A 26960-nucleotide genomic window follows, 5' to 3' on the forward strand; every position below is an offset into this window, starting at 1 on the left:
CCATTGTGTAAATGTACCACAGTTTCTGTATCCATTCCTCTATTGAGGGACATCTGGGTTCTTTCCAGCTTCTGGCTATTATAAATAAGGCTGCGATGAACATAGTGGAGCATGTGTCCTTATTACCAGTTGGAAGATCTTCTGGGTATATGCCCAGAAGAGGTATTGTTGGGAGCGGTATGGCAAGGTCTTGGTAGAACTATTTCCAATTTTGTGAGGAACCACCAGATTGATTTCCAGAGTGATTTTAGCAGTTTTCAATCCCACCAGCAAAGGAGAAGTTTTCTTCTTTCTCTGCATCCTCTCCAGCATGTGCTGTCACTTGAGGTTTTTATCTTAGCCATTCTGATTGGTGTAAGGTGGAATCTCTGGGTTGTTTTGATTTACATTTCCCTGATGACTAAGCATGTTTGAGATTCCGCTGTTGAGAATTCTCTGTTTATCTCTGTATCCCATTTTATAATTGGGTCATTTGGTTTGCTGGAGTCTAACTTCTTGAGTTCTTTATATATTTTGGATACTAGCCCTCTATCAGATACAGGGCTAGTAAAGATCTTTTTCCAATCTGTAGGTTGCTGTTTGGTCCTAATGACTATGTCCTTTGCCTTCTAGAAGTTTTCTAGTTTCAAGAGGTCCTATTTATCAATTTTTTATCTTAGAACCTCAGTTGTTGGGGTTCTGTTCAAGACTTGTCATTTTGACAGTTGTCTCTATAGATACATACTGTTTTACAGGACTCCGTGTACTAGAGACATAATATTGCCATAGTCTTTGTAGTACTCAGATCTTAGCTCATACCAATCTTTCTTCTGGGCAGAAATAATAGCCTTTATGATTCTACCCAAAAACAATACTGAAGCAACAGGTAAAAATGAATGTCTATCTGGAGTGAGGACCTGCTCCAGTGGTCTCTTGGTCTCGCAAAGACAATGAACAATTCTGCATTCTCTTCCTACCAACACCTGAGCTTCATGGATGCTAGCAAACATCTTCTTACCTCATAAGTACCAATCAGGCACCGTGTGCCCCAGACTAACTTCCCAGCAGGCAAATTGGCCATTCCTTCACTCAGAGGGCTGTGTCATAGCTGTTCCTTTTTAGTCACTCACTTTTAATGACTTACTGATTTTTAATTTATGTGCATTCCTATTTTACCTACATGTATGTCTGTATGTGGGCACTGGATCCCTTAGAACTGGAGTTACAGACAATTGTGAGCTATCATATGATGCTAGGACTGGAATCTTCTGGAAGAACACCCAAGTGATCTTAATCACTTTACTGAGCCATTTCTCTGGCCCTTTTCAATTTTCCTTTTTCTTTCATGAACATTTATTAGAAAATACATTGCAAGGGAGATATAACACATGTACAGTGATAAAGACAGGAGCACTACAACATGCGGATAGTTTACTTATATGTAAATGGGCCACAGAAGACACCAACTTATAAAGATATTACATTACATTCCTGTGACTACAGAGCTTAAGCTATATAAAGGGAAAGAAAGTCATTCTCAAGTGCTCTGGGAAGCACGTAGAGACGAGGGTTGGCTCTTAGTGATCTGGCTGCTATTAGCAGCTTCCAGCACACTGATGCACACATAAAGGAGACCTTCACGAAATATTTATCCTGGTGGTATGAACTGGCTGTTAAATAGATGAGCACCCAGTCTGAGGGAATCACATAAGAACCCCACTAAAATTCATGTCATATCATGACATCATCCATGGTTAGTGATATACAGTGAGCAAACTGATAAACATGTTAGACTCAGAAACTAGAAGTTAAGCTCCTTACATAGGAATGATTACTTTCAAAGTCTTTTCAACAGATTCTGTGTATGTGCACTTGTGTATGTGTGTATACGTGTGTGCACATGTGTGTGGAGGCTCAGGTGGCACTTCTCAGGTGCTGTCCACTCCCCACCCCCTTTTTAGAATGGATTTTTGGCCTGGAGCTCACCCAGTAAACTAGGCTGGCTGCCAATGAGCCCTACAGATCATCTTGTCCCCAGCTCCTTAGTATTGGGGTTACAAATGTCTACATTCATGCTCAATATTTTACCTGGGTTCTGAAGACCAAACTCAGGACTTCATAACTGCTAAGCAAACAATTTACAACCGGACTGAGACATCCCCATATCCTGCAGTCAGATTTTGCCTAGCCTAGCACATGTTATACATAACAAAAGCCTAATATATTACTTTGATACAAAAATCTTGTAAAAACCCATTTAGTAGATCACAAATTCAAGACACATACAGACATTCAAGTTGAATATTTCAGAAGAAATACTCTCTGATTTTTCTCTTATGTTTCTTACCTATGACGCTTATGTGGACTATTGATTTAAGCACTTACCTATGCATATTTTTAATTTTTCAAATACAATATACAGCATTATATAGACTGTTTACTCCCTTAATTGTTTTCCATGTACAGTTCAGTCGAGCTAAATATAGACACAGTATCATGTAACTGATCTCAAGATTTTCATCTTGCAAAACTGAAACCCAATACGTGTTAATCAACCACTTCCAACCCACCCCTCCTCCCCAGATTCTGGTAGCACTATAAAAGTATTTTTGCAATCTCTAAGTATTTTATAAGCTCCATTTTGTAAGGCAGTGATGCTAAACAGCTAGATATACACATGGGCCAAATATCTAAATAGACTTTTCAGAAATTGATAGCCATAGAGTCTTGAACTCCTGAAGTTAAGCTTTCATAGGCTTTCCTTCTATTGTGTCAATTGGAAATTCAACAGACAACCCTAATGTTTGTGACTCCTCACAGGTTTGTGTGCCTATGTAACCCAAAATTAAGATAATCTCTACTCTACATATTCTTCTCAAAGCTACTATATCATGTATGGTATATGCATAATTGTTTATTTATATTATACATACTTATATATACTGAATATACATTATGTGTATTGGCTATATATGTAAATATTTATACATATATATGATAATAGAAAACAATTTTAGTTTTAAGTAAATATTGAAGTCACTGATTTTCCTGTACCATTTTGTACTACTGATAAAGTAGCCTACAGATATTTCCCTGCCAATTCCTAAAATGAACATCAGCCTGAGCCTACAGTGACTCCACACAGGAGGACCTTGTTCAGCACTCATTCATTACTCCAGAATGAACTGCAGTACTTTAAATATCACAAGCAAAACTGAAAACCACTTGAATGGGTCTTTTTGACCCCAATCTAAAATTCACCTTCCTCAAATTGCTGTTGTGTGAGTCTTCAAAATCCATCCACTGGCCTTTCTCAGGACCATGAGGTGGGAGAGACAGGGGATGATGTGGAAGCAAAGTAGAAAGGGACAACAATGTAAAACAATGAGAATTCAAATATTTTACAAGTATATACCACATAGAAATATATGACATTATAAACAACCAATAGAGGAATTTCCTGATGTCTTGGAAGTTACTGTAAAAGTTTTAAAATGATTTGCTTCTCAGAGCTTTAAATTTGGAGTAAATTCACTGGAGGGATCTTAAAAACCATGTAATTCACGATCAATGTGATGTATTGAGCCCCGTTTTCATACCGTTTCTGTCAAAACCAAGTAACTGAATTTACTCAGGAGAAAATAATCCACCAAAAACTAAACTAAGCCACTTGCCTGCCATCTTTCCAAATAACCGTGTCGCAAAGCAGCTGAAGGACCTGTTCCCAGTGAGAAAGTGACTAAACAGGGAAATGCATGAATCAGGATTTTCTGTCACTATACAGGCATAATTGGCAAAACAGGCAACTTGGAATGGACGCAGAGTAGATATTTTATGGATGTGCATTTTGTGGTTTCTATGGTTGAAGTGCGATTATGTAAGAGATTGCTTCCTTTAGAAAACACAGAGAATTGTGTAGAGGAAAGGCACATCTTGTTTTGGATCTAACAGATGCTTCCGGAAAAACAAATCTGGGCAGTTCCAAATAAGGACTTCCTGTGTTTCCTTATTTATCTCCTACTCACGTGGACTTTGAGCAAAGGACTGGTGGGAGTGAAGCCCGTCCCCCACACAGCTGTTCGGGTATGTCTGGAAGAGAAGCCCACCCACATTGCTTTTGGACACTGGGTGTGACTTCGAGGGTATCAGGTTTGTCTGTTAGGGAACCTGCCAACCTTTTCCCTGTCTAACTGGCTTCTGTGTTTCCTTACATGCTCCTGAATCAAAACTCCCCCATTCATTGGGACAAACGCCTGAACCCCCCCCCTTTTTTTTTCCTTTCTGAATAGACTCTAGTCGTTAGTTTAGCTATAAATGTTTCCATGTGATGAATTGCAGGGCCTGCAAGAGGCTCAAGGTCAGATCAAGAGACCACAGCTAAGTCTGCAATGTATATGCTTCTTCAGGAAATTATCACTCCCTCAATACCAGTACACATGAATTCTGGTTCTACCTTTACTCTACCTAGATGTCAGCACCCTGTGCTCCATATTTCTTATAGTTATTACAGTCTGACATCTAGGTAGAATAAAAGTAGAACCAGAATTGATGTATACTGATAGTAAGACCCTCTTCCAAGGCAAACTTTAGTTTCATCCTCTATGATTAGAGACTGTGGTCAAAATGAGTTTGGTGCTGAAGAATGTTAAATTCAACTGTTCCTTTTTAGGGTGTGATATTTGGTAATTTACTACCTTATATTATAGAAGGTTCCATGTTGGATTGCATAATTGAGAGTGGTATACGCCATATTGAGCTAGACAAGATGGAGTCTAAGGTCCAGTTGCCCTGAACTCCGCTTCTCTGATAAATCGTGACCACAATCACAAACTGTAATGACACACAGGTCATAAACTGTTCATAGAAACATCTGTTTTCCATCACCCTACACTTACTGTTCCTCTCCTCAAATGGTAGACTTCTTTTCCTATCCAAAGCAGGAAAATAAAAGTTTGTAGCCTAGGCCAGAAAGTGCATAAATAATAGCAGTTGTGTGGTACATGTCACAGATTTCAGAGAGAATTTCTATGCAAAGTATTTTAGTCAGGCTGAGCATGTTGACTGCTCAAAGTGGAGAAGGAAGGCATATTTCTTCCTGGGACATTATGCCAAGAGAGCTCTACATACTAAACATTATTGTTTCTCTGAAGTCTTACTTCCTGCTTCATACAAAGCAAGTATGTTCACACGCATCTTTCAGACTTATAGGTTGGAAAGGCCATTACCTTCTCCCGTATGTCCATGTAAGAGATTCTACCATACTTTCTGACCAAGAGACTTAAAACGCTCAGAAAAATTTCCAACTAGTATCTCAAAAGAATAATGTAGACATCTGGGGAGTAACTTGAGTAGCTAAGAGTGGTAGAATGCAGATTATTTGCCACTCATTTTCCCAGGTCATGGATGCTCATATGCTATAATGTGTTTGTGATCCTGAGGAGGTTGCTTTTTTCCTTTAAGTCAAGTTAACTCTGATTATTAACTAAGTAGTGGGAACCAATATCATTCATAATTAATCCATTGCCACCTAATAATCTGCCTTCTGTACTATATATATATATATATATATATACATATATGTGTATATATATATACATATATATATGTGTGTATGTATATATGTAAATGTATATATATAATATAGTATTTTCTATAACAACTGTTGATATAATGGCATATGCTCAAAATTAATTTTTTAATTTCTTATTAGATATTTTCTTCATTTACATTTCAAATGCTATTCCAAATGTCCCTTATACCCTCCCCCCACCCTGCTCCCCATTCCCACTTCTTGGCCCTGGCGTTCCCCTGTACTAGGGCATATAAAGTTTGCAAGACCAAGGAGCCTCTCTTCCCAATGATGGCCAACTAGACCATCATCTGCTACATAGGCATCTAGAGACACAAGCTCTGTGGATACTGGTTAGTTCATATTGTTGTTCCACCTATAGGATTGCAGACCCTTTGTTCTATCCAATAGATGACTGTGACCATCCACTTCTGAATTTGCCAGGCACTGGCCTAGCCTCACAAGAGACAGCTGTATGAGGTTCCTTTCAGCAAAATCTTGCTGGCATATGCCATAATGTCTCTGCTTGGTGGCTGATTATGGGATGGATCCCCGGGTGGGGCAGTCTTTGGGTGGTCCATCCTTTCGTCTCAGCTCCAAACTTTGTCTTTGTAATTCATTCAATGGGTATTTTAAAGACAGCATTTTCAACAAATTATTTTAAACTTGCACCTTTTAAATTAAGTTCTAAGACTTGTAAATGAAAATATGCATGAAGAGTACTTGAAAACTGATTATGTGGAAGTCTATGACTTTGAACCATGATATAAAATACTTTGACAAGTTCTTTCTTCTTTTTAGCAAGCGCTTAATTATAAATACAAGGCGAAAAGTGAGCTCAGATCTTACCACTTCAGATCTGGTACTTGGGCCACCCATCCTGGCCTAGTCATCCCAGGGTTAGAAATGTAATCTCAAACCCCACCCTGGAAATAACCAACCAGATTTTTCATGGACAAGAATTTCAAGTGACTCTCAGGTTTATTAAAATTTAAGACACTCTCTACTTGAAATCCTAGTCCTAGTCTTTTTTTAATTTTTCACAACTGAGGACTGAATGCAGAGCCTTTTCCACACTAAACATGTGCTTTGGTACTAACTCTATACCCCATTCTTGTGTTTTGGGGGACAGCTTAAGCTGCCTTTGGCTAGGAGATCACCCTTTCTCTGCCTTCAGAGATTCATCTCACAACTAAGAGTAGACAGGTCCTGTGTGATGAAACTCCAAGGCCATGGCCATAGGAAATTGATTATTCTCAATTTAAGAACTTTGCAATGAGGTCATCTGTATGTGCTCAGAGGAAGAAAGCCAAACACTTCATTCCAATGAGCAAATCTATAATTAATTAGTGAAATGATCTTTGCTCAAGTTTAACTTTTTTTTTTTTTTTAGAGCAAGCTGTCAGATTTGGCTGGGGCTCAGGCCGGCATGTGTGTGAGTTTCACAATTCACAGATGTTAGACATACTCAGTCTGAGTTAAGGAAGAGAATGTCAAGTTTTAAATAGCTTCTCCCTGGCTGGAACAACAAATAAAACATCTTTATGAACACATTTTGAACCAGAATTTCTTACAGGAAAATGTCAGATTTCTCTTCAGCTTGTCTCACAGCTTTGACATTTTCTGATGTCACTAGTTTGCAGGTGTCTATGACTGCAGAATGAATGAAGATATGTCCGTACCATGTCAGTGACACTTGGGCACACAGCTCTAGTTCCCTCTTGGACTCTATTCTTATTTAGCTTCTGAATCATATTTCATTCAGTTTCTAAATCCACAGAACCAGGATTGGTTTACAGCCTACATTCAGAAAGGAAACAAATTCATTATCATGGAGATTTTGCCTGATAATATATAATTCTTTACATTATAAAGAGTGTCAGATTTTATAGTAAAGCAGGTAAAAGGAGACTAAAAGCAGTTAAAAGTGAGGCATAAGAGAATGAGACAGAATGATAAGAGTTTAAAATAAACATTATTTTTCCCCATTGACAGGCCATCTGAAATAATTCTAAATAAATATGCAAACAATAAAACAATTAGGAAACATTGTAAAAGAAAGTATTAACTCCTATTTTTTTAATCACATAAAGATCCTATTATTTATATCTATATGGTTAAAAAAATCACTATGGGCTATTTTCTTTTATTTGAGACAGAAACTATTTCTAAATACATAGACATGATTCTCTCTCTCTCTCTCTCTCTCTCTCTCTCTCTCTCTCTCTTTCTCTCTCTCTCATTGAAATGAAGAGTGAGTTCTAGGTTAAATATAATCAAGGAATTTCCCTGTCTTTGCTATTTGAGATTGTGACCACAACAGGCGGTTGGCTGAAAGGGAGGCTGAAGGGGGTGGGGGTGGGGCGGGGAGAAGCCGAGAAAAAAAAACAAAGTCTCCTAAGCGGCTCTGCAGAACATTCTAGCCACAGCAGCACTGACAGGAGCTCTCAAATCAAGTCAGAATACAGATACAAGGAGATGTTATTCAGTTGGAGCAAGTAGAACATTTATTAGCTCAGTGACAGGTCCTGGCTTCTGTGATTAACCTCTGATGCCATTCATACCAGCACCCAATCACGAGCAAGATCAGGAGTTCAGAGATGCCTACAAATTGCCAACAAGCTTGGCCACTCTACGTCAAGGGCTCTAAAACTGTGGCAGAGAGGAAGAGCAGCTTTACAGAGGATGCCCAGCTGGTAAGAATCGGTGGTTTATGATGCTCTGGTCTCTTGAAGACTCTCATTGGCTGAAAGAAAGAAACGCCCCGCCTCTTTGCAAATCTGTGTAAAGGGGGGAAGTGTCTAAACTTCTATGTCTGATGGCATTTGACCCTATTGCTTTCAGCCTCCTGGCTACATATCTATATATCCTCAGGTGTATATGTATATTTTATAGAATTGCTCCCCATCTGTTGGTATCAAAGAGAGTTGAAGGAAATGAATTTTGAAACTTCACGGTGTGCCACCCTACAGTACTGCCCTGACCCTTACATCCAGCGGTGAGTTTAAATCTGACCTGGCGTCTGTCAAAACTGAACTGGTGTGCCTGTGTATTCCGAGTGTTTCTGCTGTGTACTAAAGAAGCCCTCCTTGTTTAGAGAACATAATGATACTACTTTGGACTTTGTATGCACTTGAAGTGGTCTGTAGATATCTTTTCTACAGTTATCTTATACTTTATTTCTTGAGTTACTAAGTGACAAAGTTTGATGACATCCACTTTTGAAATTTGTCAGACTACTAGACTCAATAAGGAGAGAGAGAGAGAGAGAGAGAGAGAGAGAGAGAGAGAGAGAGAGAGAGAGAAGCATGTAGCACAGGTAGAAGATGTGGGAGGGTCAGGGAGATGTTGGAGGCTGGAGGAGGGGGGTGAGATTATCAGAAAATTAATTAAAAGATTACTTAAAAATTGTCACACCATTTTAAAATGTTAAAAAATATTAAAGTGTATCACTTGCCATGCTTAGTCCCCACCCACCCAAGAAAAAGAAGTTTCATTGGGCAGGGTTATAATAATCTATTGGGCAACTTTCAAATCAAAAAAAAAATCTTTGGAAATTTTGATTTTTGTCTTAAAACTAGATAGCCATTGTTATGTGAAGCAGGTTGTGGCTTGTCATTTTAGCTCTAAAGAATATTTTCTTTTTGATTTGTTTCAAAACAAACATCATCTTTTGACAAATATGACTTTTAAAACCTGTGATGAGACTGAATTTTGTTTGTGTTTGTAGAAAAATATTTACCTTGCACTGAGAAGGAATATTAGCAAGAGTTCACAATAGTGTGCCTCTGTCGGGGGAAGAGACTGTTTCAAATTAGAGTTTGCTATTTTTAAACTGGTAAATGAAATCTGAAGAGCGTTTCCCATGTAAAGTTATGGGAGACATTCACACCGTACAGAGCACTGTGATGTTGTTAATTTAACGGCATGAGATTTGAAGTTGGAATTTGCAAGACTTGTGAAAACGGCATGGTTAGAAAGGGGTTAAAGTGACACTTGCCACCTGTGCCTGCTGGAGGCTCACACTAGAATCTGAGTCCTGGCGCTGGGCAGGACTAGGTTACCATAGCATTGCCTAGGATTGTGAAAGGCTATTTATTTTCATCAGTATAATTCACTCTCTTGTTGGCCTGACTCTTTCTCTTCCTGTGAGGTTTCTGGTGGGAAAAACAGATGAGGAAAGATCCATGAAATGGGGAATACAGAAAGAGAAGACAGACTACAAACTCAAAGGCAAGAGACCCAGCCAGATGGTTAATATCTCCCAGGTTGAAATGTGAAATGTAAATGGCCTCTTGACTTGCCCTTCCCTTGTTTTCTCTACAAGCGTCCGTCTTAGGAAAAACAAATGGACCCAGAATCTATCTTCTTAGATGGCCTAAACATGAAATTTAGTTGGAGCTGGGGACAGGAATGACAGCAAAGCAGGATGCCCAAATATTGTGGTCTCAAAGACCTTCCTGCAATCAGGAAAATCACTCATTCCATTCACCAGCTTCAGAATCAACATTTCTAAGAACTCAGCTGAGACTCAGCAGCAGCCTTTGCCATGTTCCCCTCCTGGGCCTTTCCTGAAGACTGTCCTGGATTCACAGCAGCATTACAGATTCCTAGCTTACAGACTAGTGAGCCCCTCCCCTCCTATACACATCCTTTTGCAGGCATTTCTGGTGGTGGATGACACACGCGCGCGTGTGCGTGCACGAGCGCGCGCGCGCACACACACACACACACACACACACATCTATATGGAAAAAGATTTCATTTCATGTAGCCTCGATGACCTGTCAGCACATGTCAGCACATGGATAGATGGAACCTAAGTTCTCCACACACTGACAGATCCAAAACAATCCAAGTCGTTTTACATGATTTTAAATTTTATAGTGTCTTTATTTCAGTAGCCTTCCCAACTTGGGAGAAGGCACAAGAATAAGTGCAGAGCTGTGAGACTGGTTTAACATGGTCTTGGAAGATTGATAAAAAAAATATATATTTTCTTTAGCCTAAAATGTCTCCTCATTTATAATAAAAAATGTAACCATAAAACAGCATAGAAGGAAGGAAGTACGGATACTAACCCTCCTTGGTTAGTACAGGCATACAAAAGTTCGTGAGAATGAGGGTGTGGTGGCTCATGCTTGTATTCCCAGTGCTCAAGGGGCTGAGGCAGGAGGATTGCAAATTCTGGGCGAGTTAGAGAGATCATGTCTGAAAAGAAAAACTATCCATTGTGTTCATTGTTGACATCTGATTATCAAATTTACATATTTGATATTCAATGAGCCCTTAGGCATTTTAACTTTTATATGGATTAACTTCCCACAGGTTACTATTATTTCTTCTTAGTGAATAAATAAGGACGTGAAATATTACTGGGGAGAGAGAAATTAGAAGAGGGGAAAACATAATCAAAATATATTGCATGAATATGTTTCTTCAATAAGAAGAAAAAAAGTGGTATATCAATGCAGGAATCCAGCACTGTTCTCTTTGCTGTCCAATGGGTGAATACTGGGAGTTGATTTTTCTCAGCAGACAACGCTGGTAGTTCTCAGTTTACAAAAATCTATTTTAAGAAAGACCAAATTTAATCATTCCATAATCATAGTCATCTACATACTTACACTTGTCTTTCCTGACCTTGTCTTTGAGAGAAGCTCAAAGAAGACTTCGGATGTTATTGTTGTATTAAGGATAGGATAGGCTGATACTTCTAACTCCATGCTATGGTAATTCATGATTTTTTTATATATATATATAGAATAGAGCCATCAGCATGCTTCTATGGCTAATTGAAGAGTATGAATACCAGACAAAAAAAGAACTGTTTAAATATACATTTTATAGTACTATAATCTACTAACGATTTCTCGATTTTTTTGTTTGTTTGTTTTTTGTTTTTTGTTTTTTCTTTCCACCAGAACATATTAAGGATTTGGTTGTGTTCTGAATCAATTCTAATTTACTTCAGTCTTTGCAAAATCTCTTCTGAAAAAAGAAAGAAAGAAAGAAAGAAAGAAAGAAAGAAAGAAAGAAAGAAAGAAAGAAAGAAAGAAAGAAAGAAAGGAAGGAAGGCAGGAAGGAAGGAAGGCACTTACATCCACGGAACTTATTATATTTGCATTTGGAGATATTGGCGATTACTAAAAACAAGAAAACGTGGCTAAAAGTACAAAATCTGTCATTTCATTCTCGACCCAATTTTTAAAAAGATACTAGAGCAAGAACAAATGGTGCAAAAATCAGCAAATAAGTCAGTGGATTAATTTCCTAATAAACAAAACCTACGCACAGAAAGTCTATTTGCTATTTTTAGCCAGATGACTACTCAAAACAAGTGTAAAAGCCAATATCTAGACTCGAAGTTGCTGTCTGTGGTATAAATTGTGTCCTTTACATTACTTTCTCTTAGAATTAGCATCAAGCTTGTGAAACACACTTTGACTCCACCCTGTGACGCATTCGTTTCTTTTGAAATATCTTTTCAAAATACAAGTCTATGAAAGCTAAAATAAATAAATAAAGATTACATTTTGAAATATTGTGATAATTGAGGTAAAAAGTAGACATCATTACAATATGATCCATTTATACAATATTTGTACTCCTTCTCTTAGCCTCTATTCAAAGGCTGATGCTAAAACATCATAAGAGTGTTTCTCATATAAATTTGTCTTTCATTTGTTTGTTTGTTTGTTTCTGCTTAAAGGTCAACTTTATTAACTCTGCTTTACAATAGATCCTAAGTGGTAGGGTGGTGACAGAACACGAACAGAGGAAGACCCTTCCTTTGTGTGTCTCGCACAGGCATCGCCATTTGGCCTCTTCCCACACGGGCACCCTTCTTACTCTGTGACCAGGCAAACTGGCTTCCAAGGACGGCACTGACACTTCCTCTGCCCTCGGCATTTATATTAACGTCAAACAATGAGATCATCAGGAAGAGAATCAGAAAACAGAGAGTGGAATTAGGCTATGCTATCTCTGATGAACTTCTTGTTGAGCTTCCCACTAAAGCATGCAGGCCTTATAAGAAGAGCTTCCCACAGGCTCACGTTTTTTGAAGCAACTGCTGTCGTCTTCTTCTTTAATGTTTCATGTAATGAGTACTTGTAGTCACTGCTAATTCCAGGGAGTCACAACAGAGCCATTACTTCTAATTACAGTTAGAATTAAAAACAAAGATTAAAAAACTCTTTGTGTGCTCTTAGGAAGACTGCCTAAATAAATGATACATAATATAATTTTTAGTGTTGGATAACAAATATGTCTGTATCTTTTGATGGGGAAATCAGACTTGGGCTTCTCTAACGATTAGCTTTATCTTGCTGGCAGTCTGTAAGAAGTTAAGCATGTTACAGTTTGCTTATATTGTCAAGTTCAGTGCTGATACAAAGTGAGACCTAGGACAGGAACAAATAGACACACTTCAGTTGAAAGAATATCAACTTATAATTTATCTATATAGCCTAATATATACATCATGTGTAGTCATGAAGAAGTACAACAGGTTCTTACCACCATGCTATTATAATTCCCTGTGTTGCTTTTTCTGGCACATTTGAATGTTCTGGGGACAGGGAAATTTATCAGCCAAGTGTGCATATACCACGTGTGACAGAACTGATTTATAGCTCCATCTTTAAGATCATCTTATTATATGAAATTCTTAAACTGTCTGTACTACAACTTCTGGGAGTTAAGACTGTGACCTTCAATCTACAGTTACCAAGGACTCTAAACTAAGCGTAAGCCAGTTCAACTCTAAAAGCACCTCCTTCTCGCGTGGCTCCCTTGGGCTAGCTTGTGTGTAGTGATAGAGTGTTCCCGTCCCATAGACACGTGTGTCCTCACCATGGACACAATTCAACGTATAGTAACATTCAAGGACATTATACTTTACATGTCATTTTCCTCCTTATAAAGTGTAAATTAAGAACATGGATCATTACAGGTCTTAACATTGTCTCATCCCTCTGAACATTTACACTTTAGAATTGAGTACACGGACCTTAGAGGGGCCGAGTTGCCTGTCCCCAACAAAACACTAGCAAAGACAAGATGAAAATGTAAAAATCTTTTGTTCAAATTTAAAGCTCCAGATCAAAACCATATCTACCAATCACAAGGTCGTATTATTAGATTCATATAAGATCTTACAGTTGACTGGCCTCTCAGCGTATCTGATCTACTTGGAAGGTGGCAGGATGATAGCCTCTATAAGAAGCTACACCCTAATCTCTAGAATATATGAGTAGACTGTATTATATGTCCAAAGGGAATAAGACAGCTACTAATTAGGGATTCCAATTAGCCAACTTTGAAAGATAGACTAATTTGGATTACCTATGTGCATACAGTGGAATCATAAGAGTCTTTAAAGGTAGAAGACTCAAAGTGATATAATATGAAAAAGACAACATAACATAGCTAATTGATGGCTTTGAAAGTGGAAAAGAGTCATAAGGCAAGAGAGACAAGGCAGCTTCTGAAGGCTGGAAAAATAGGGAAACAAATTTTTTCCCAATGGGAACTGAGCCTTGCCAAGACCTTGGATTTTAGCCAATATGTAAGGCTTCTGACCCACCAACTATAACAGAAAATCTGTGTTGCTTTCCATTGCTAAGTTTGGAGTAACTTGCTACAACAGCTAGAAGAAATGAATCTGCCAACTGCTGGATATTTATCCTCAAACCATAGATAAAGAAACTATGTGTGGCTTTAGCTTATTTGACTAATGTAGTCTCTTTATGTCAGTGTTTTTTGCTGCAGAGTCAGGGAGGCAGAAGATAAATGAGACACATTACCAGACTTCAGGGTCCTTCAAGTAGGATGACCTGTGTGGAAACAATACAAGAATAACAACAGAATCACATGTGTTTAAGGGCAGCTGAATGGCTGTCAAAGGGCAGAATAGGAAGCAGCCATCTTTAAGAAGGAGCAAATTGGAGTAGTGATTTTTCTTAACAGTGTTTGTTAATATTTTCCAACTTGTTTTATGTGAAGTCAGACTTGACTTTTTCACAGTACCACTAATACTCTGAGGCCCAAATTGTAGATTCAGGAAATACGGGGATGTATATGTTTACTTCTGATTTTCCCAAGTATGGAGAGAAGTGTCCCACCCATGCTTGGTGGCTGTGGTGCTTAGGTTTGGCTGGAGTCTTGAAATTGTTTACTAAGCCAAAATGATTTGACTTGCATAGTTATCAGGTCACACTTGAAGAAACAGCTCTAGTCCTTCCTGTGCTCTGAGGCTCCTCACGCATTTTAGATTTGAGATAGAGAAATTGAGCATGCATTAAAGGAATGCGAAATTGGTTATTTTTATCAAGTGCTTCAGATATTTCTCTTGTTTGCACCGCACTACCTAAGGGGACGAACCTGAGACCCACAAAGAAACATAGAGCCTGGGATGAATCTTCCCAGAGCCAGACGTCATGGTCTCACTTTATTTGAAAGGCAAAAAATGCAGTGTAAGATTAAAGTGGCAGTTGCAATCTCTGATGCAGGACAAGAAAGCAACATTTCTGATTAACTGGTTTGAAGCTCAAATTTGTCCCGACAGGGCTTCCAGCTCCTTTAAAGACTTCACAAGGACTAGTCCTCCAGCAACAGTGATGGATGGATAAAGCACTGTAATTATGATCAAAGGCCACCAGCTCCTGCCTGGGTAATTACGCATTTCCCCAGCTTCTGAAAGTCACTTTGTTCCATTCAAAAGAAGATGAGAAACGGACACAAGTGATGTGTGCTTATTGGTTAGTCAAGGTTTTGGAAATGACAGTTATTAATTTTTTTTTTACCTTAAGCCATAAGAATTGGGGGAATAGTTTACATGGGAGAAAATAATTATGACTTCATTCTAATGTTTATTGGTGTTATTTACCTTCTCCAATCTCACTTATCTCTCCTTCTAATTATAAATTTGACTTTCTGGATGAGATTGAAGTCACTAAGACTGAGAAAAAAGAATCTGAGGACTCACATTTTCCTGCCACTTTCAAATCTCCATTACCTTTTGTTATTTTTGTTGCAAATGAGCAAACGTAATTTGGCTGGTTCAGTGGCAAACTTCCATTCTCAAATTCCATTAACTCGTGGCATCTCTTATAATTGAAGGCAAAATTAGTGGCATAAAAATAGTAAGTCTGAGAAAGCCTTTTGAGTCAAGAAACAGGGAAGAGAAACAAGTGTGATAATTTAATTAGCCACCTATTTACCCAGAGGAGGTTTTTTTTTTAACATAAGCTTTTTATTAGATGTTTAATAGCGTGAGGTGCAATAAATGATAGACCAATACAAATTTATCATGAAGGAACAGTGTGATACAGACATTAGCTTTTAATATTACATAGTATGCTACACCTCCAGTTTGTTGATTGCTTTTAATTAGCCTGGAGCTTCATTGATATGATCAAGTTTTGGACCATCTTTTAAAATAGCAAATGTAGCATCTTTTACTTTAAAACAAACCTTGGCTTTTCTTTCTTCCAACCTCATCCTAGTTCACAGGTACTTATGTTTTCCTGACCAAACTGAATAGTGTCATTTACTTCTTAATTATAAGTTAATGGATACAAATAAGTTCTCAGAGAGAGGTCCTGCTTTCTAGAACATTGTGCCCATCTCTTAATATGAAATCAATAAGAGGCATGGTTCTTTTTATAACTTGTTTTTCTTCAGACAATGAGTGAAAATGCATTATTTTATAGGGTTTCTTTTTTTTTTTTTTCCCAACTAAATGGTTAGCAATACAAGACAGCTAGTAAAAATCAAGAATGAACTAGCACCTTGACTGAAGAATCTAAATGGATGAATCTTTGTGGTTGTGTGTGCTTTTCTTTTGTATCCTGGAGAGGCTTTTGTGGGTTCTGTTGTGATTTCTCATTACCTGAGGATATGAATGAATGACTTGTCGTCAGTGGGTATAGACATACAGTGACTGACACTCAGCCTCACACAGTGAAAACCTCCTGTGCTTCTCTGTTGCTGAGTGTACTACTGGTCCTACTATTTGGTCGATGAGGTCTCACATCTATATTCACATATATTTTACTGTAAACTCTTCAAAAGAATAGACTAAAACCTTTTCTATTTGCCCTCATTTCTCCTTTATGACCTTTGCTTAAACTAATGGGTTTTTTGTTTGTTTGTTTGTTTTTGTTTTTGTTTTTTAAAGCTTGGTGATACAAATGTACTTTAAAAAGCTTTAAATGTCAGAATAATTGTAATCAGTTTAAGCTTTAATTTGCAAATATAAAACTGCGCCCATTTCTTTTTTTTTTTTTAGTTTTTTTTAATTTAAAAAAATTTATTTTTTACACTCCATATCCCATTCCCTGTCCTCCCACCCACTCTCTATCTGCTCTACATCCCACACGTCCTCCCCACCTCACCCCACCCCATCTCCATGAGGATGACCCCACCCCTCACCTCACCTGACCTCTAAACTCCCTGGGATCTCCAGTCTCTTGAGGGTTAGGTGCATCATCTCTGAATGAACACAGACCTGGATGTCCTCTACTCTATGTGTGTTGGGGGCCTCATGTCAGCTGGTATATGCTGCCTGTTTGGTGGTCCAGTGTTTGAGAGATCTCAGGCGGCCAGATTAATTGAGACTGCTGATCCTCCTACAGGATCTCCCTTCTCAGCTTCTTTCAGCCTTCCCTAATTCAACAACAGGGGTCAGCTGCTTCTGTCTGTTGGTTGGGTGCAAATATCTGCATCTGATTCTTTCAACTGCTTTTTGAGTCTTTCAGAGGGCAGCCATGCTAGGTCCCTTTATGTGAGCGCTCCATAAACTCAGTAATAGTGTTAGGCCTTGGGACCTTCCCTTGAGCTGGATCCCACTTTGGGTCTGTTGCTGGACCTTCTTTTCCTCAGGTTCCTCTCCATTTCCATCCCTGTAAATTTTTTCAGACAGGAACAATTATGGGTCAGAGATGGGACTGTGGGATGGAAACCTCATCCCTCACTTGATGTCCTGTCATCCTGCTGGAGGTGGGCTCTATAAATTCCCTCTCACTGCTGGCATTTTATCTAAGGTCCCTCCCTTTGAGTCCTGGGAGTCTCTCACCTCCCAGGTCTCTGATGCATTGGGGGGTGGGTCCCCCAACCTCCTGTTCCTGAGGTTGCCTGTTTACATACTTTCTGCTGGCCCTCAGGACTTCAGTCCCTTTCCCTCACCAAATACCAGATCAGGTTTCCCTCTGTGCCACCCACTCTCTCACCCACTCCTTCCACTTTCCCTCCCGGTCCTTCCCTCACTACCCACTTGTGATTGCATTCTTCTCTCTCCCAAGTGGGACTGAGGTGTCCTTGCTTTGGCACTTTGGCTTGTTCAGCTTTTGAGTTCAGTGGACTGTATTTTGGATATTCTGTACTTTTTTTTTTTTTTTTTGCTAATATCCACTTATTAGTGAGTACATACCATGCATGTCCTTTTGGGTCTGAGTTACCTCATTCAGGACAGACAACAAAAAGAGATCAAGGGGACACAAATTGGTAAAGAAGAAATAAAGGTATCACTATTTGCAGATGATATGATAGTATACATAAGTGACCCCAAAAATTCTACCAAAGAACTTCTCCAGCTGATAAACAATGTCAGCAAAGTGGCCAGATATAAAATTATTTCAAATAAATCAGTAGCCTTCCTTTATACAAAAGATAAACAGACTGAGAAAGAAATTAGGGAAACAATTCCCTAAACAATAGCCACAAATAATATAAAATATCTTGGAGTAACTCTAACTAAACAAGTGAAAGACCTGTATGACAATACCTTCAAGTCTATCAAGAAAGAAATCGAAGGAGATCTCAGAAAATGGAGAGATCTTTTATTCTCATGGATTGGCAGAATTAACATAGTAAGGCTGGCCATCCTACCAAAGACAATCTATAGATTCAATACAATCCCTATCAAAATCCCAACACAATTCTTCAAAGGCATGGAAAGAGTAATTCTCAGATTCCTCTGGAAAGGCAAAAAAACGAGAATAGCGAAATCAATTCTTCTTAACAATAAAAGAACAGCTGGGGGAATCATCATCCCTGACCTCATGCTTTACTACAGAGCAATAGTGCTAAAAACTGAATGGTATTGGTACAGAGACAAACATGTTGACCGTTGTGATAGAATTGAAGACCCAGAAATAAAGCCTCACACTTATGGTCAGTTGATCTTTTACAAAGATGCCAAAAAATATACAATGGAAAAAAGAAAGCATCTTCAATAAATGGTGCTGTTCTAACTGGCTATCTGTATGTAGAAGAATGAAAATAGACCCATATTTGTTACCTTGTACAAAGCTTAAGTCCAAGTGGATCAAAGACCTCAACATAAAACCAGATACACTAAATCTAGTAGAAGAGAATGTAAGAAAGAGCCTTGAACTCATTGGCACACGGGAAATTTTCCTAAACAGAATTCCAATGGCACATGCTCTAAGATCAACAATTTATCAATTGGGACTTCATGAAACTGGAAAGCTTCTGTAAGGTAAAGGACATAGTCAATAAGACAAATTGGCAACCTACAGATTAGGAAAAAATATTCACTAACCCCACATCGAATAGAGGACTAATATCCAAAATATATAAAGAACTCAAGAAGTTAATCACCAAAAAAGCAAACAACCCAATCAAAATATGGGGTACAAAACTAAGTCAAACATTCACAACTGAGGAATCTTGAATGGCTGAGAAGCACCTAAAGAAAAGTTCAAAGTCCTTAGTGATCAGAGAAATGCAAATTAAAATGACCTGGAGATTCCACCTTACACCAATCAGAATGGCTAAGATCAAAACCTCAGGTGACAACACATGTTGGAGAGGATGTGGAGAAAGAGGAACACTCCCCCATTGCTGGTGAGATTGCAAACTGGTACAACCACTCTGGAAATCAATCTGGAGGTTCCTCAGAAAACTGGAAATAGATCTACCTGAAAACCCAGCTATACCGCTCTTGGGAATATACCCAAAAGATGCTCCACCATGCCACAGGGGCAGATGTTCCACTATGTTCATAGCGGCCTTATTTGTGATAGCCAGAATCTGGAAACAACCTAGATGTCCCATGAAAGAAGAATGGATACATTAAATGTGGTTCATTTACACAATGGAATACTACTCAGCTACTAAGAATGAGGATATCCTGAGTTTTGCAGGCAAATGGATGGAATTTGGTTGTTTTGGGTTTGTTTGTTTTTTATTGGATATTTTCTTTATTTATATTTCAAGTGTTATCCCCTTTCTGGGTCCCCCCCCCAAGACCCCCTATCCCATCCTTCCTCCCCCTGCATCTATGAAGGTGTTTCTCCACTCACCCACCCATTTCCACCTCCCTACCCTCAGTTCCCCTACACTGGGGCATCTTTTGATCCTTCATAGGACCAAGGACTTCTCTCCCATTGATGCATGACAAGGCCATCCTCTGCAACTTATGCAGCTGGAGCCATGTGTACTCCTTGGTTGATGGCTTACTCCCTGGGAGCTCTTTGGGGGACTGGTTGGTTGATATTGTTGCTCATTCTCTGGGGTTGCAATCCCTTTCAACTCCTTTGTTCCTTTCTCTAACTCCTCTGTTGGGGACCTCATGCTCAGTCCAATTGTTGGCTGTGATCATCCATCTCTGAATTTGTAAGGCTCTGGCAGGACCTCTCAGGAGACAGCCATATCTGGATCCTTTAAGCATGAACTTCTTGGCATCCACAATAGTGTCTGGATTTGGTAACTGTATATGGGATGAATTCCCCAAGTGGGACAGTCTCTGGATGGCCTTTCCTTCGGTCTCTGATCTACACTTTATCTCCATATTTGTTCCTGTGAGTATTTTGTTCTCCTTCTAAAAAGGATGGAAGCACCCACACTTTGGTCTTCCTTTTCTCGAGCTTCATGTGGTCTGTGAATTGTCTGTTTACTTAAAGATAGAGGTGTTTTTCCCAGTTTGCTGGTAACAGCTCGAACTGTGAGGAAAAGGTATGGTGTAGAAATGAGATCTCTTGGAGATGAAGAACCAGGAGAGCTGTTCTTAAAACGTACTTCAGGATGGTCATCAAAAGGAGGAAATTGTAGTTCCAGAGAGTTGGAGCAATCTGCTGTGAAAAGGGAAAGAAACTGAGTAGGAATGACTTGTCTACATAGACTTAAGGCAGATACCCTAAAATCTAATAACTCTTCTAACTTTTGAGAAGAGATGAACTTTTAAAATTGTTTGCATAGTGCTAGGGATTGAAACCAGGGCCTTATGCATGTTTGGTAAGCACTCTAACACTAAGATAGAAGACATGACCCCAGCCCTAGAAGACATAAATTTTAAGGAGTAATTTTCACTTAATATAACAACACAGATCCAAAATTGAGGGAAATTATCTCTGTCTAGAGAATAAAAGTTTTCATCTAAATAACAGAGACCTCCCACACAGGGCTTCAATTTTCAAAGCCAGGAATTACTCAGTTTGGAAACATGGGGCTTATTATTTCAGAGGCCCCCTTTTAATTGATTTTTAATGCAATAATTTTGCTCCCTGTCAATTCCCAAATCCTACCTGCTAACTTCAGATTTTGAAATTTGCTGAGTTCTCCATACTGTAAACCCTATCAGATTAATTTCACTTCCCTCATTTTCTCTTTATCAATATGCTGTGTCCCCCCAGTACAGTAATTTAACTGAGCCTAACAATCAGAAGAGGTTTATTTCAGAACAACTTCATGTTTTCAGGATCTACACAAATCACACAAATCACATTCGCTTACTGAAGCTCATGGCAAAAAAAAAAAGAACCTCTATAACACATTTTTCTGAGTTGGGTCCTCCTCTGCGGATGATGGACAAGTGGCTGACCTAGGTACCAGGTTCTTAGCCTCAGGCATCCCAGACACCGCTGGACACCTCAGAAGAGCTGAGAACAGAATGGGGGCGCTGTGTGGTTCCCATGTGGATGAGAATCCTTGGTCCAGTCTGCGGCTGGAGAGCATGAAGGCCTTCTGGTGGGAGTTTAGAAGTGGCTCCTTAGGGGAAAGCCTATCCCTTCATCCAAGCATGGCGGGCCTTGATGAGCAGAGACAGTCTGTGGTTTTAGAGCTTTATTGTAGCAAGGGAGGGGACAGAGAAAAAGGTAGAAAGAGGGAGAGAGGCTGGCCATGGCCACAAGGAGAGAGGGGGAGAGAGAGAGAGAGAGAAGGAGGGCTAGAGAATAAGAAAGAGAGCTTAGAGAGAGTGAGGAGGGGCCAAGCAGTCCCTTTTACAGTGGGCTGGGCTACCAGGTAACTGTGGGGAGGAGCATACCTGGCTATAGTCAGGTAACTGTGGGGGTGGAGTTAGTCAGAATGCCAGAAGCTTGGGACATTGTCTGAGTGACTGATAGCCACACACCTCTCCTGCGGGGGATATGGGAGTGGTAACTTCGACAGGAGCCAGGGGTCCAGGAGACATGATTTAACACCTTCCATCCCATGTTGGTGGAAATCACCACCCATCAGATCTCCTGGGTTTTAAGACTTGTACTCCACTGGAGACCAGGCTTTTTGTGTGCAGCCCACTGCCCCACACAGTTCTACTGCTTCTTCAGCTCCAAAAGATATTATACCTGCTCCATTCCTATTACTGTAAGATCCAGCTGTTGTGAGCAAACTTGAAAAACGTCTCCATCTTTAATGAAAAAGACAAAGCTGGGACTCTTCCCCAGGTGATGGATGAGTAAAATCTAGAGGTAAAGTTAGGCAAGATTTCTATCAAGTAAAATAATGACAGTGTGCCTTGCAGGAAGAGAACCTGTTGCCCTGAGACTTGAGAGCCTTATAGCTTATACTGGAGATTAAAATACAGTCGGGCTATAATATGAGCCTTTAGAGACAAAACTGTATTCCTTTCTAACAGTTTTGCATGCACACTGAACACAGGTGTTATTATGGAAGTGAAATTTCAATTTCTTTTTAATTTGAATTTTGTTCATGGACAATGAGGTTGAACATTTTGTCATGGAGTTATTATTGTCCATTAGTGTTTCATCTTTCACAATGTGTTTATTTCATTAGTCTGCATTGGATGCATTGTCTGATTTCTTGTTATTTGGTTATTTTAGTTCTTTGAATGTGCCAGATATTAATCTTCTGGTAGATATATAGATACCAAAGATTTTCTCATATCCTGTAGATTAACTGTTCACTAGATTAACTACTTTCTGTGAGAAGCTTTTTATTTTATGAAATTCCATTTATCAATTTCCGCCAACATTTTCTAGCAACAAGAACTCTATTTACGAAGTGCCTGCATATGTCCATATAATCAAGTATTTTCTCTTCTTTTTCCATTAACAGCTTTTGAGTGTTAAATTTTTATATTCACATTTTTGATGAATTCAGAGTTGAGTCTTATACATGGTGGAAGACAGTAGTTTTATGCTTATAGTAATAGATATCTACTTTTTACAGTATATTTACCAAAGATGCTATCTTCTCTCTGATGTATATTTTTAGCATCTGTGATAGTTAATCTAGATTGTCAACTTGGCAAAAATCTAGAGTCACTTAGGAGATAAACTTCTGGGAATGTCTATGAAGGATTTTCCATATTAAGTTAACTGAGGTGGGAAGACCCATTCTAATCATGGGTGATACAGTTGCCTGGGCAGATTTCTTGGACTGAAGGAAAAGAAGAAGGGGTACTGAGTACTAGAATTCATCTTTCTCCTTCTTCTCTTGACTTGGATACAATGTGATAAGCCATGTCATATGCTTCCATTCCTTCCTGCCATGCCAAACTAGACCATAAGTCCAAAGAAACCTCTCTGTTGAAGTTGCTTTTCTAGATATTTTGCCAGAGCAGCACAAAGGTTACAGTATCTTTGTCAAATATAGGAGGTGGAGATGGACGGATTCTTATTGAAATTCTTTGTTTTGTCCTATTGATCTGTTCTCTGTTTTGTGCCAGTTCCATGCTTCTTTGTTTATATGGCTCAGTAGTATAATTAGTAATCAGGTATGATGGTTCTACCTCAAGCACACTCTTTGCTTAGATTTTCTTTAGATATCTGGGATCTTCTGAATGTCCATATGAATTTTAAGTCTTTTTTCCATTTTGTTAAAAATTGAAATTTTACGGGGAATGCATTGAATCTCCAGATTATAGATTTTGCAATACAGTCATTTATACAATATTAATTACTTCAGTGAATCAGCTTGAGGTGTCCTTCCATCTTCTATAGTTTTGTTCAATGTCTTTAGTGTTAAAGTGTTCATTGTAGATATCTTAGGGTTTTATTGCTGAGAAGATACATCATGACCAAGGCAACTCTTTTTTTTTTTTTTTTAAGATTTATTTATTATTGTATCTAAGTTATTTATTATTGTATCTAAGTACACTTTAGCAGTCTTCATATGCACCAGAAGAGGGCATCAGATCCCATTACCAATGGTTGTGAGCCACCATGTGGTTGCTGGGCTTTGAACTTGGGACCTTTGGAAGAGCAGTCAGTGCTCTTACCCACTAAGCCATCTCTCCAGCCCTAAGGCAGCTCTTATAAAGGAAATATTTCATTGGAGATGGCTTACAGTTTCAGAGGTTTAGTCCATTATCACCATGGCAGGAGGCATGACAGCATGCAGGCAGACAATAGTACTAGAAGAGCCGAGAGGTCCTCATCCTGATCTGAAGGCAGACAGAGAGAGACTGGATTAGTTTCACCCTGGGAATAGCTTGAGCATGTAAGACCTCAAAGCCACACCTCCACAGTGACCACCTTCCTCTAACAAGGCTACACGTCCTGCAATAACGCCACACCTCCCAATAGTGCCACTCCATATGGGTCAAGGATTCAAACACTGTGTGTCTATGAGATCCATACCTATTCAGACCACAACAGGAGAGTTCTTTAATGTTCTTGGTTAGAGTAATTTGGGGAGGGGGGGGTGTTGAGAATTAAGCCTGAGATTGTTTCTGATTTCTTTCTTCACATACTTGTTATTGGTGTGCAGACTTCCATGCTGCTTTAGTATTAAATCATTATACCACAAGTGTATATCGGATACGCACGTTTTCTATTTTGGGGAGCATCTCTTCTTTTTATAAAATCATATCAAATAAAAATACTTTCTCTCCTTTCTTTTTCATTTGTATCCCTTTTATTTTTCTCTCAGGGGTGTCTTGCTTTAGTTAAGACTTCAAAGATCATACAGATTAGAAGGAGAGGAAATAGTCACCCTGACTTATTCCAGATTTTAGTGAAAGTATTTTGAGCTTTCCACCACTTACTATAATTTTGGTTAGAGTTGTGTGGTATAGTCTTTAGGTTAGTGTTCTTTCCCTGAAGTATATCTGTTTCATCAATAGCTTTTCCTAAATCTACTGAGATGTAAAGCAATTACTGTCTTTTAGGCCAGTTATGTGACAGATTACCTTTATTGATTTACATAAGTTGAACTACACTGGCATCTTTGGAATGAAGAGTGTTTTCTTGGGAGAATTATCTTTTTTGATTTGTTCTTGAGTTCAGTTTAAAAGTCTTTCATTAAGCATTTTTACATTTATATTCAAAAAACAAATCAATTGGTATTTTTCATCATTTGTATGACTTCATCTGCTTTTGACACCAAGGCTTTAAAAAAGTTAAGTAGTGTTCCATTGTCTTTCTTTTATGGAATAGTTTGAGAAGAATTGGTGTTTCTTCCTCTTTACATGATTGGGAAAATTCAGCAATAATTGCATCTGGCCCTGGACCTTTTTCACTGCCAGACTACTATTATCACTGTTTCAAGCATGTTGCTTGTTTTAGATCTGTTTAAGTTGTGTATCTCATGTTGGTTTAATTTTGATATGCATCTAGAAACTCAACCATTTCTTTTAGATTTTCCAGTTTAGTGGAATCAAAGATTTTAAGGCACGCACTAACGATTTTCTGAATTCCACTGGTATGGATTATAATGTTTCCCCTTCTGTCACTAATTTGGTTGAGACTTCCCCTTCTGGGAGTTTGGCTAAGGGCTTGTAAGTCTTTTCAAAACAACAACAACAGCAACAGCAACAACAACAAAACAGTTCTTTGTTTTGTTGATGCTTTATATTGATTTGTTATTTGTTTCTTTTTTAAAAATATTTATTTTTTTATTTATATGAGTACACTGCAGTTGCTTTCAGACATCCACTAGAAGAGTGCATCATCGGATGCCATTTCAGATGGTTTTTGAGCCACCGTGTGGTTGCTGGGAATTGAACTCAGGACCTCTGGGAGAGCAGTCAGTGCACTTAACCAACTGCTGAGTCATCTCTCCAGCTCCTGTTTCATTGATTTTTGTCCTGATCTTACTTATCTCTTTCTGTCTACTAATTGGGGTTTTGGTTTGCTTTTGCTTTCCCCGTGCCTTTGGGTATGTAGCTATTCTTTGAGATAGCTCAGGTTTCTTAGTAAAGGAGTTTATGGCTATAAGCACTTGCAGCTCTATTTTCATTGTATTTCATGTTTTGCTTTGTTGCATTTTCATTTTCATTGAACTCTAGGAGTCTGTATTTATATTTCTTTATTTTTTTTTTGACCATTTCATTACTAAGTGGCATCTTGTTGAGTTCCCATAATATCCTATATGTTATATACTTTCTCTTGCTGTTGATTTATAATTTTATTCAACTGTGATCATATAGAACACAAGAAATTATTTCAATTTTGCTATAGTTAAGCTTATTCTGTACATGGTTATATGATCTATTTTACAAAAATGTCAAATGAGTTGTAGAGAAGTAAGTATGTTCTTGAGTGTTTGAATGAAATGTCCTATAGGTGTCTGATAGGCCCATTTGATCTATGTTATAATTTAACTCAAATGTGTCCCTGTTTTTCTTGTGATTTTAATTAAATTTGTTGTTGTTGTTGTTAGCAGTGGTTAGGAATCAGGGCACTGAGGCCAGCCCATGTTGTTATGATGAATTAATCTGTGCCTTTATATCTAGGCATGATTATTTTAGCAAGCAACTGCACTAATGTTCAGTGTTTATATGTTTAAAATTAAAATATGTTCTTCCTGTATTGTTTCCTTAATAATTATCTCCACTAATTTTGACACAAAATGAAGTTCATCAGATTCTAGGAGAAGACATCTGCTGAACCCCTCGTTTCATGTGCTTGGGATAGTTTGTATTCTTTTACTCTAAGCTTGTGTTTGTCTTTGATGATGTGGTGTGTTTCTCAGAGAAAAACACATAAATGAACTCTATTTTTTAATCTGATCTACTGGTCTACATCTATTTGTTGGTATCTTGAGATAATTAATATTCAGGGTTATTACAAAAATATGTATTAGTTTCTATCATTTTTCTGGTTGTATAGTGTTGATATTTTCTTATTCTTCTTTTCCTTAACTCCTCTTCCTCCTCCTCCTCCTCCTCCTCCTCCTCCTCCTCCTCCTCCTCTTCTTC

General features: G+C 38.5%; 1 protein-coding gene across 5 annotated transcripts in view; it reads left to right on the forward strand.

Annotated features, from left to right (window-relative positions):
* Nucleotides 1-7957: 7957 nt before the first annotated feature.
* The window catches only part of Tp63 (tumor protein p63), a 211717-nt gene continuing 192714 nt past the window's right edge, over nt 7958-26960 (forward strand). For all 5 annotated transcript variants that reach the window (XM_021209609.2, XM_021209608.2, XM_021209612.2 and 2 more), the window contains exon 1: nt 7958-8546. In XM_021209609.2, coding sequence (XP_021065268.1) covers nt 8485-8546 — 62 coding nt within the window. In that variant the 5' untranslated portion in view covers nt 7958-8484. The remainder of the gene's footprint in view (nt 8547-26960) is intronic.

This window comes from Mus pahari, chromosome 12 (genome assembly GCF_900095145.1).
Source record: "Mus pahari chromosome 12, PAHARI_EIJ_v1.1, whole genome shotgun sequence".
NCBI lineage: Eukaryota > Metazoa > Chordata > Mammalia > Rodentia > Muridae > Mus > Mus pahari.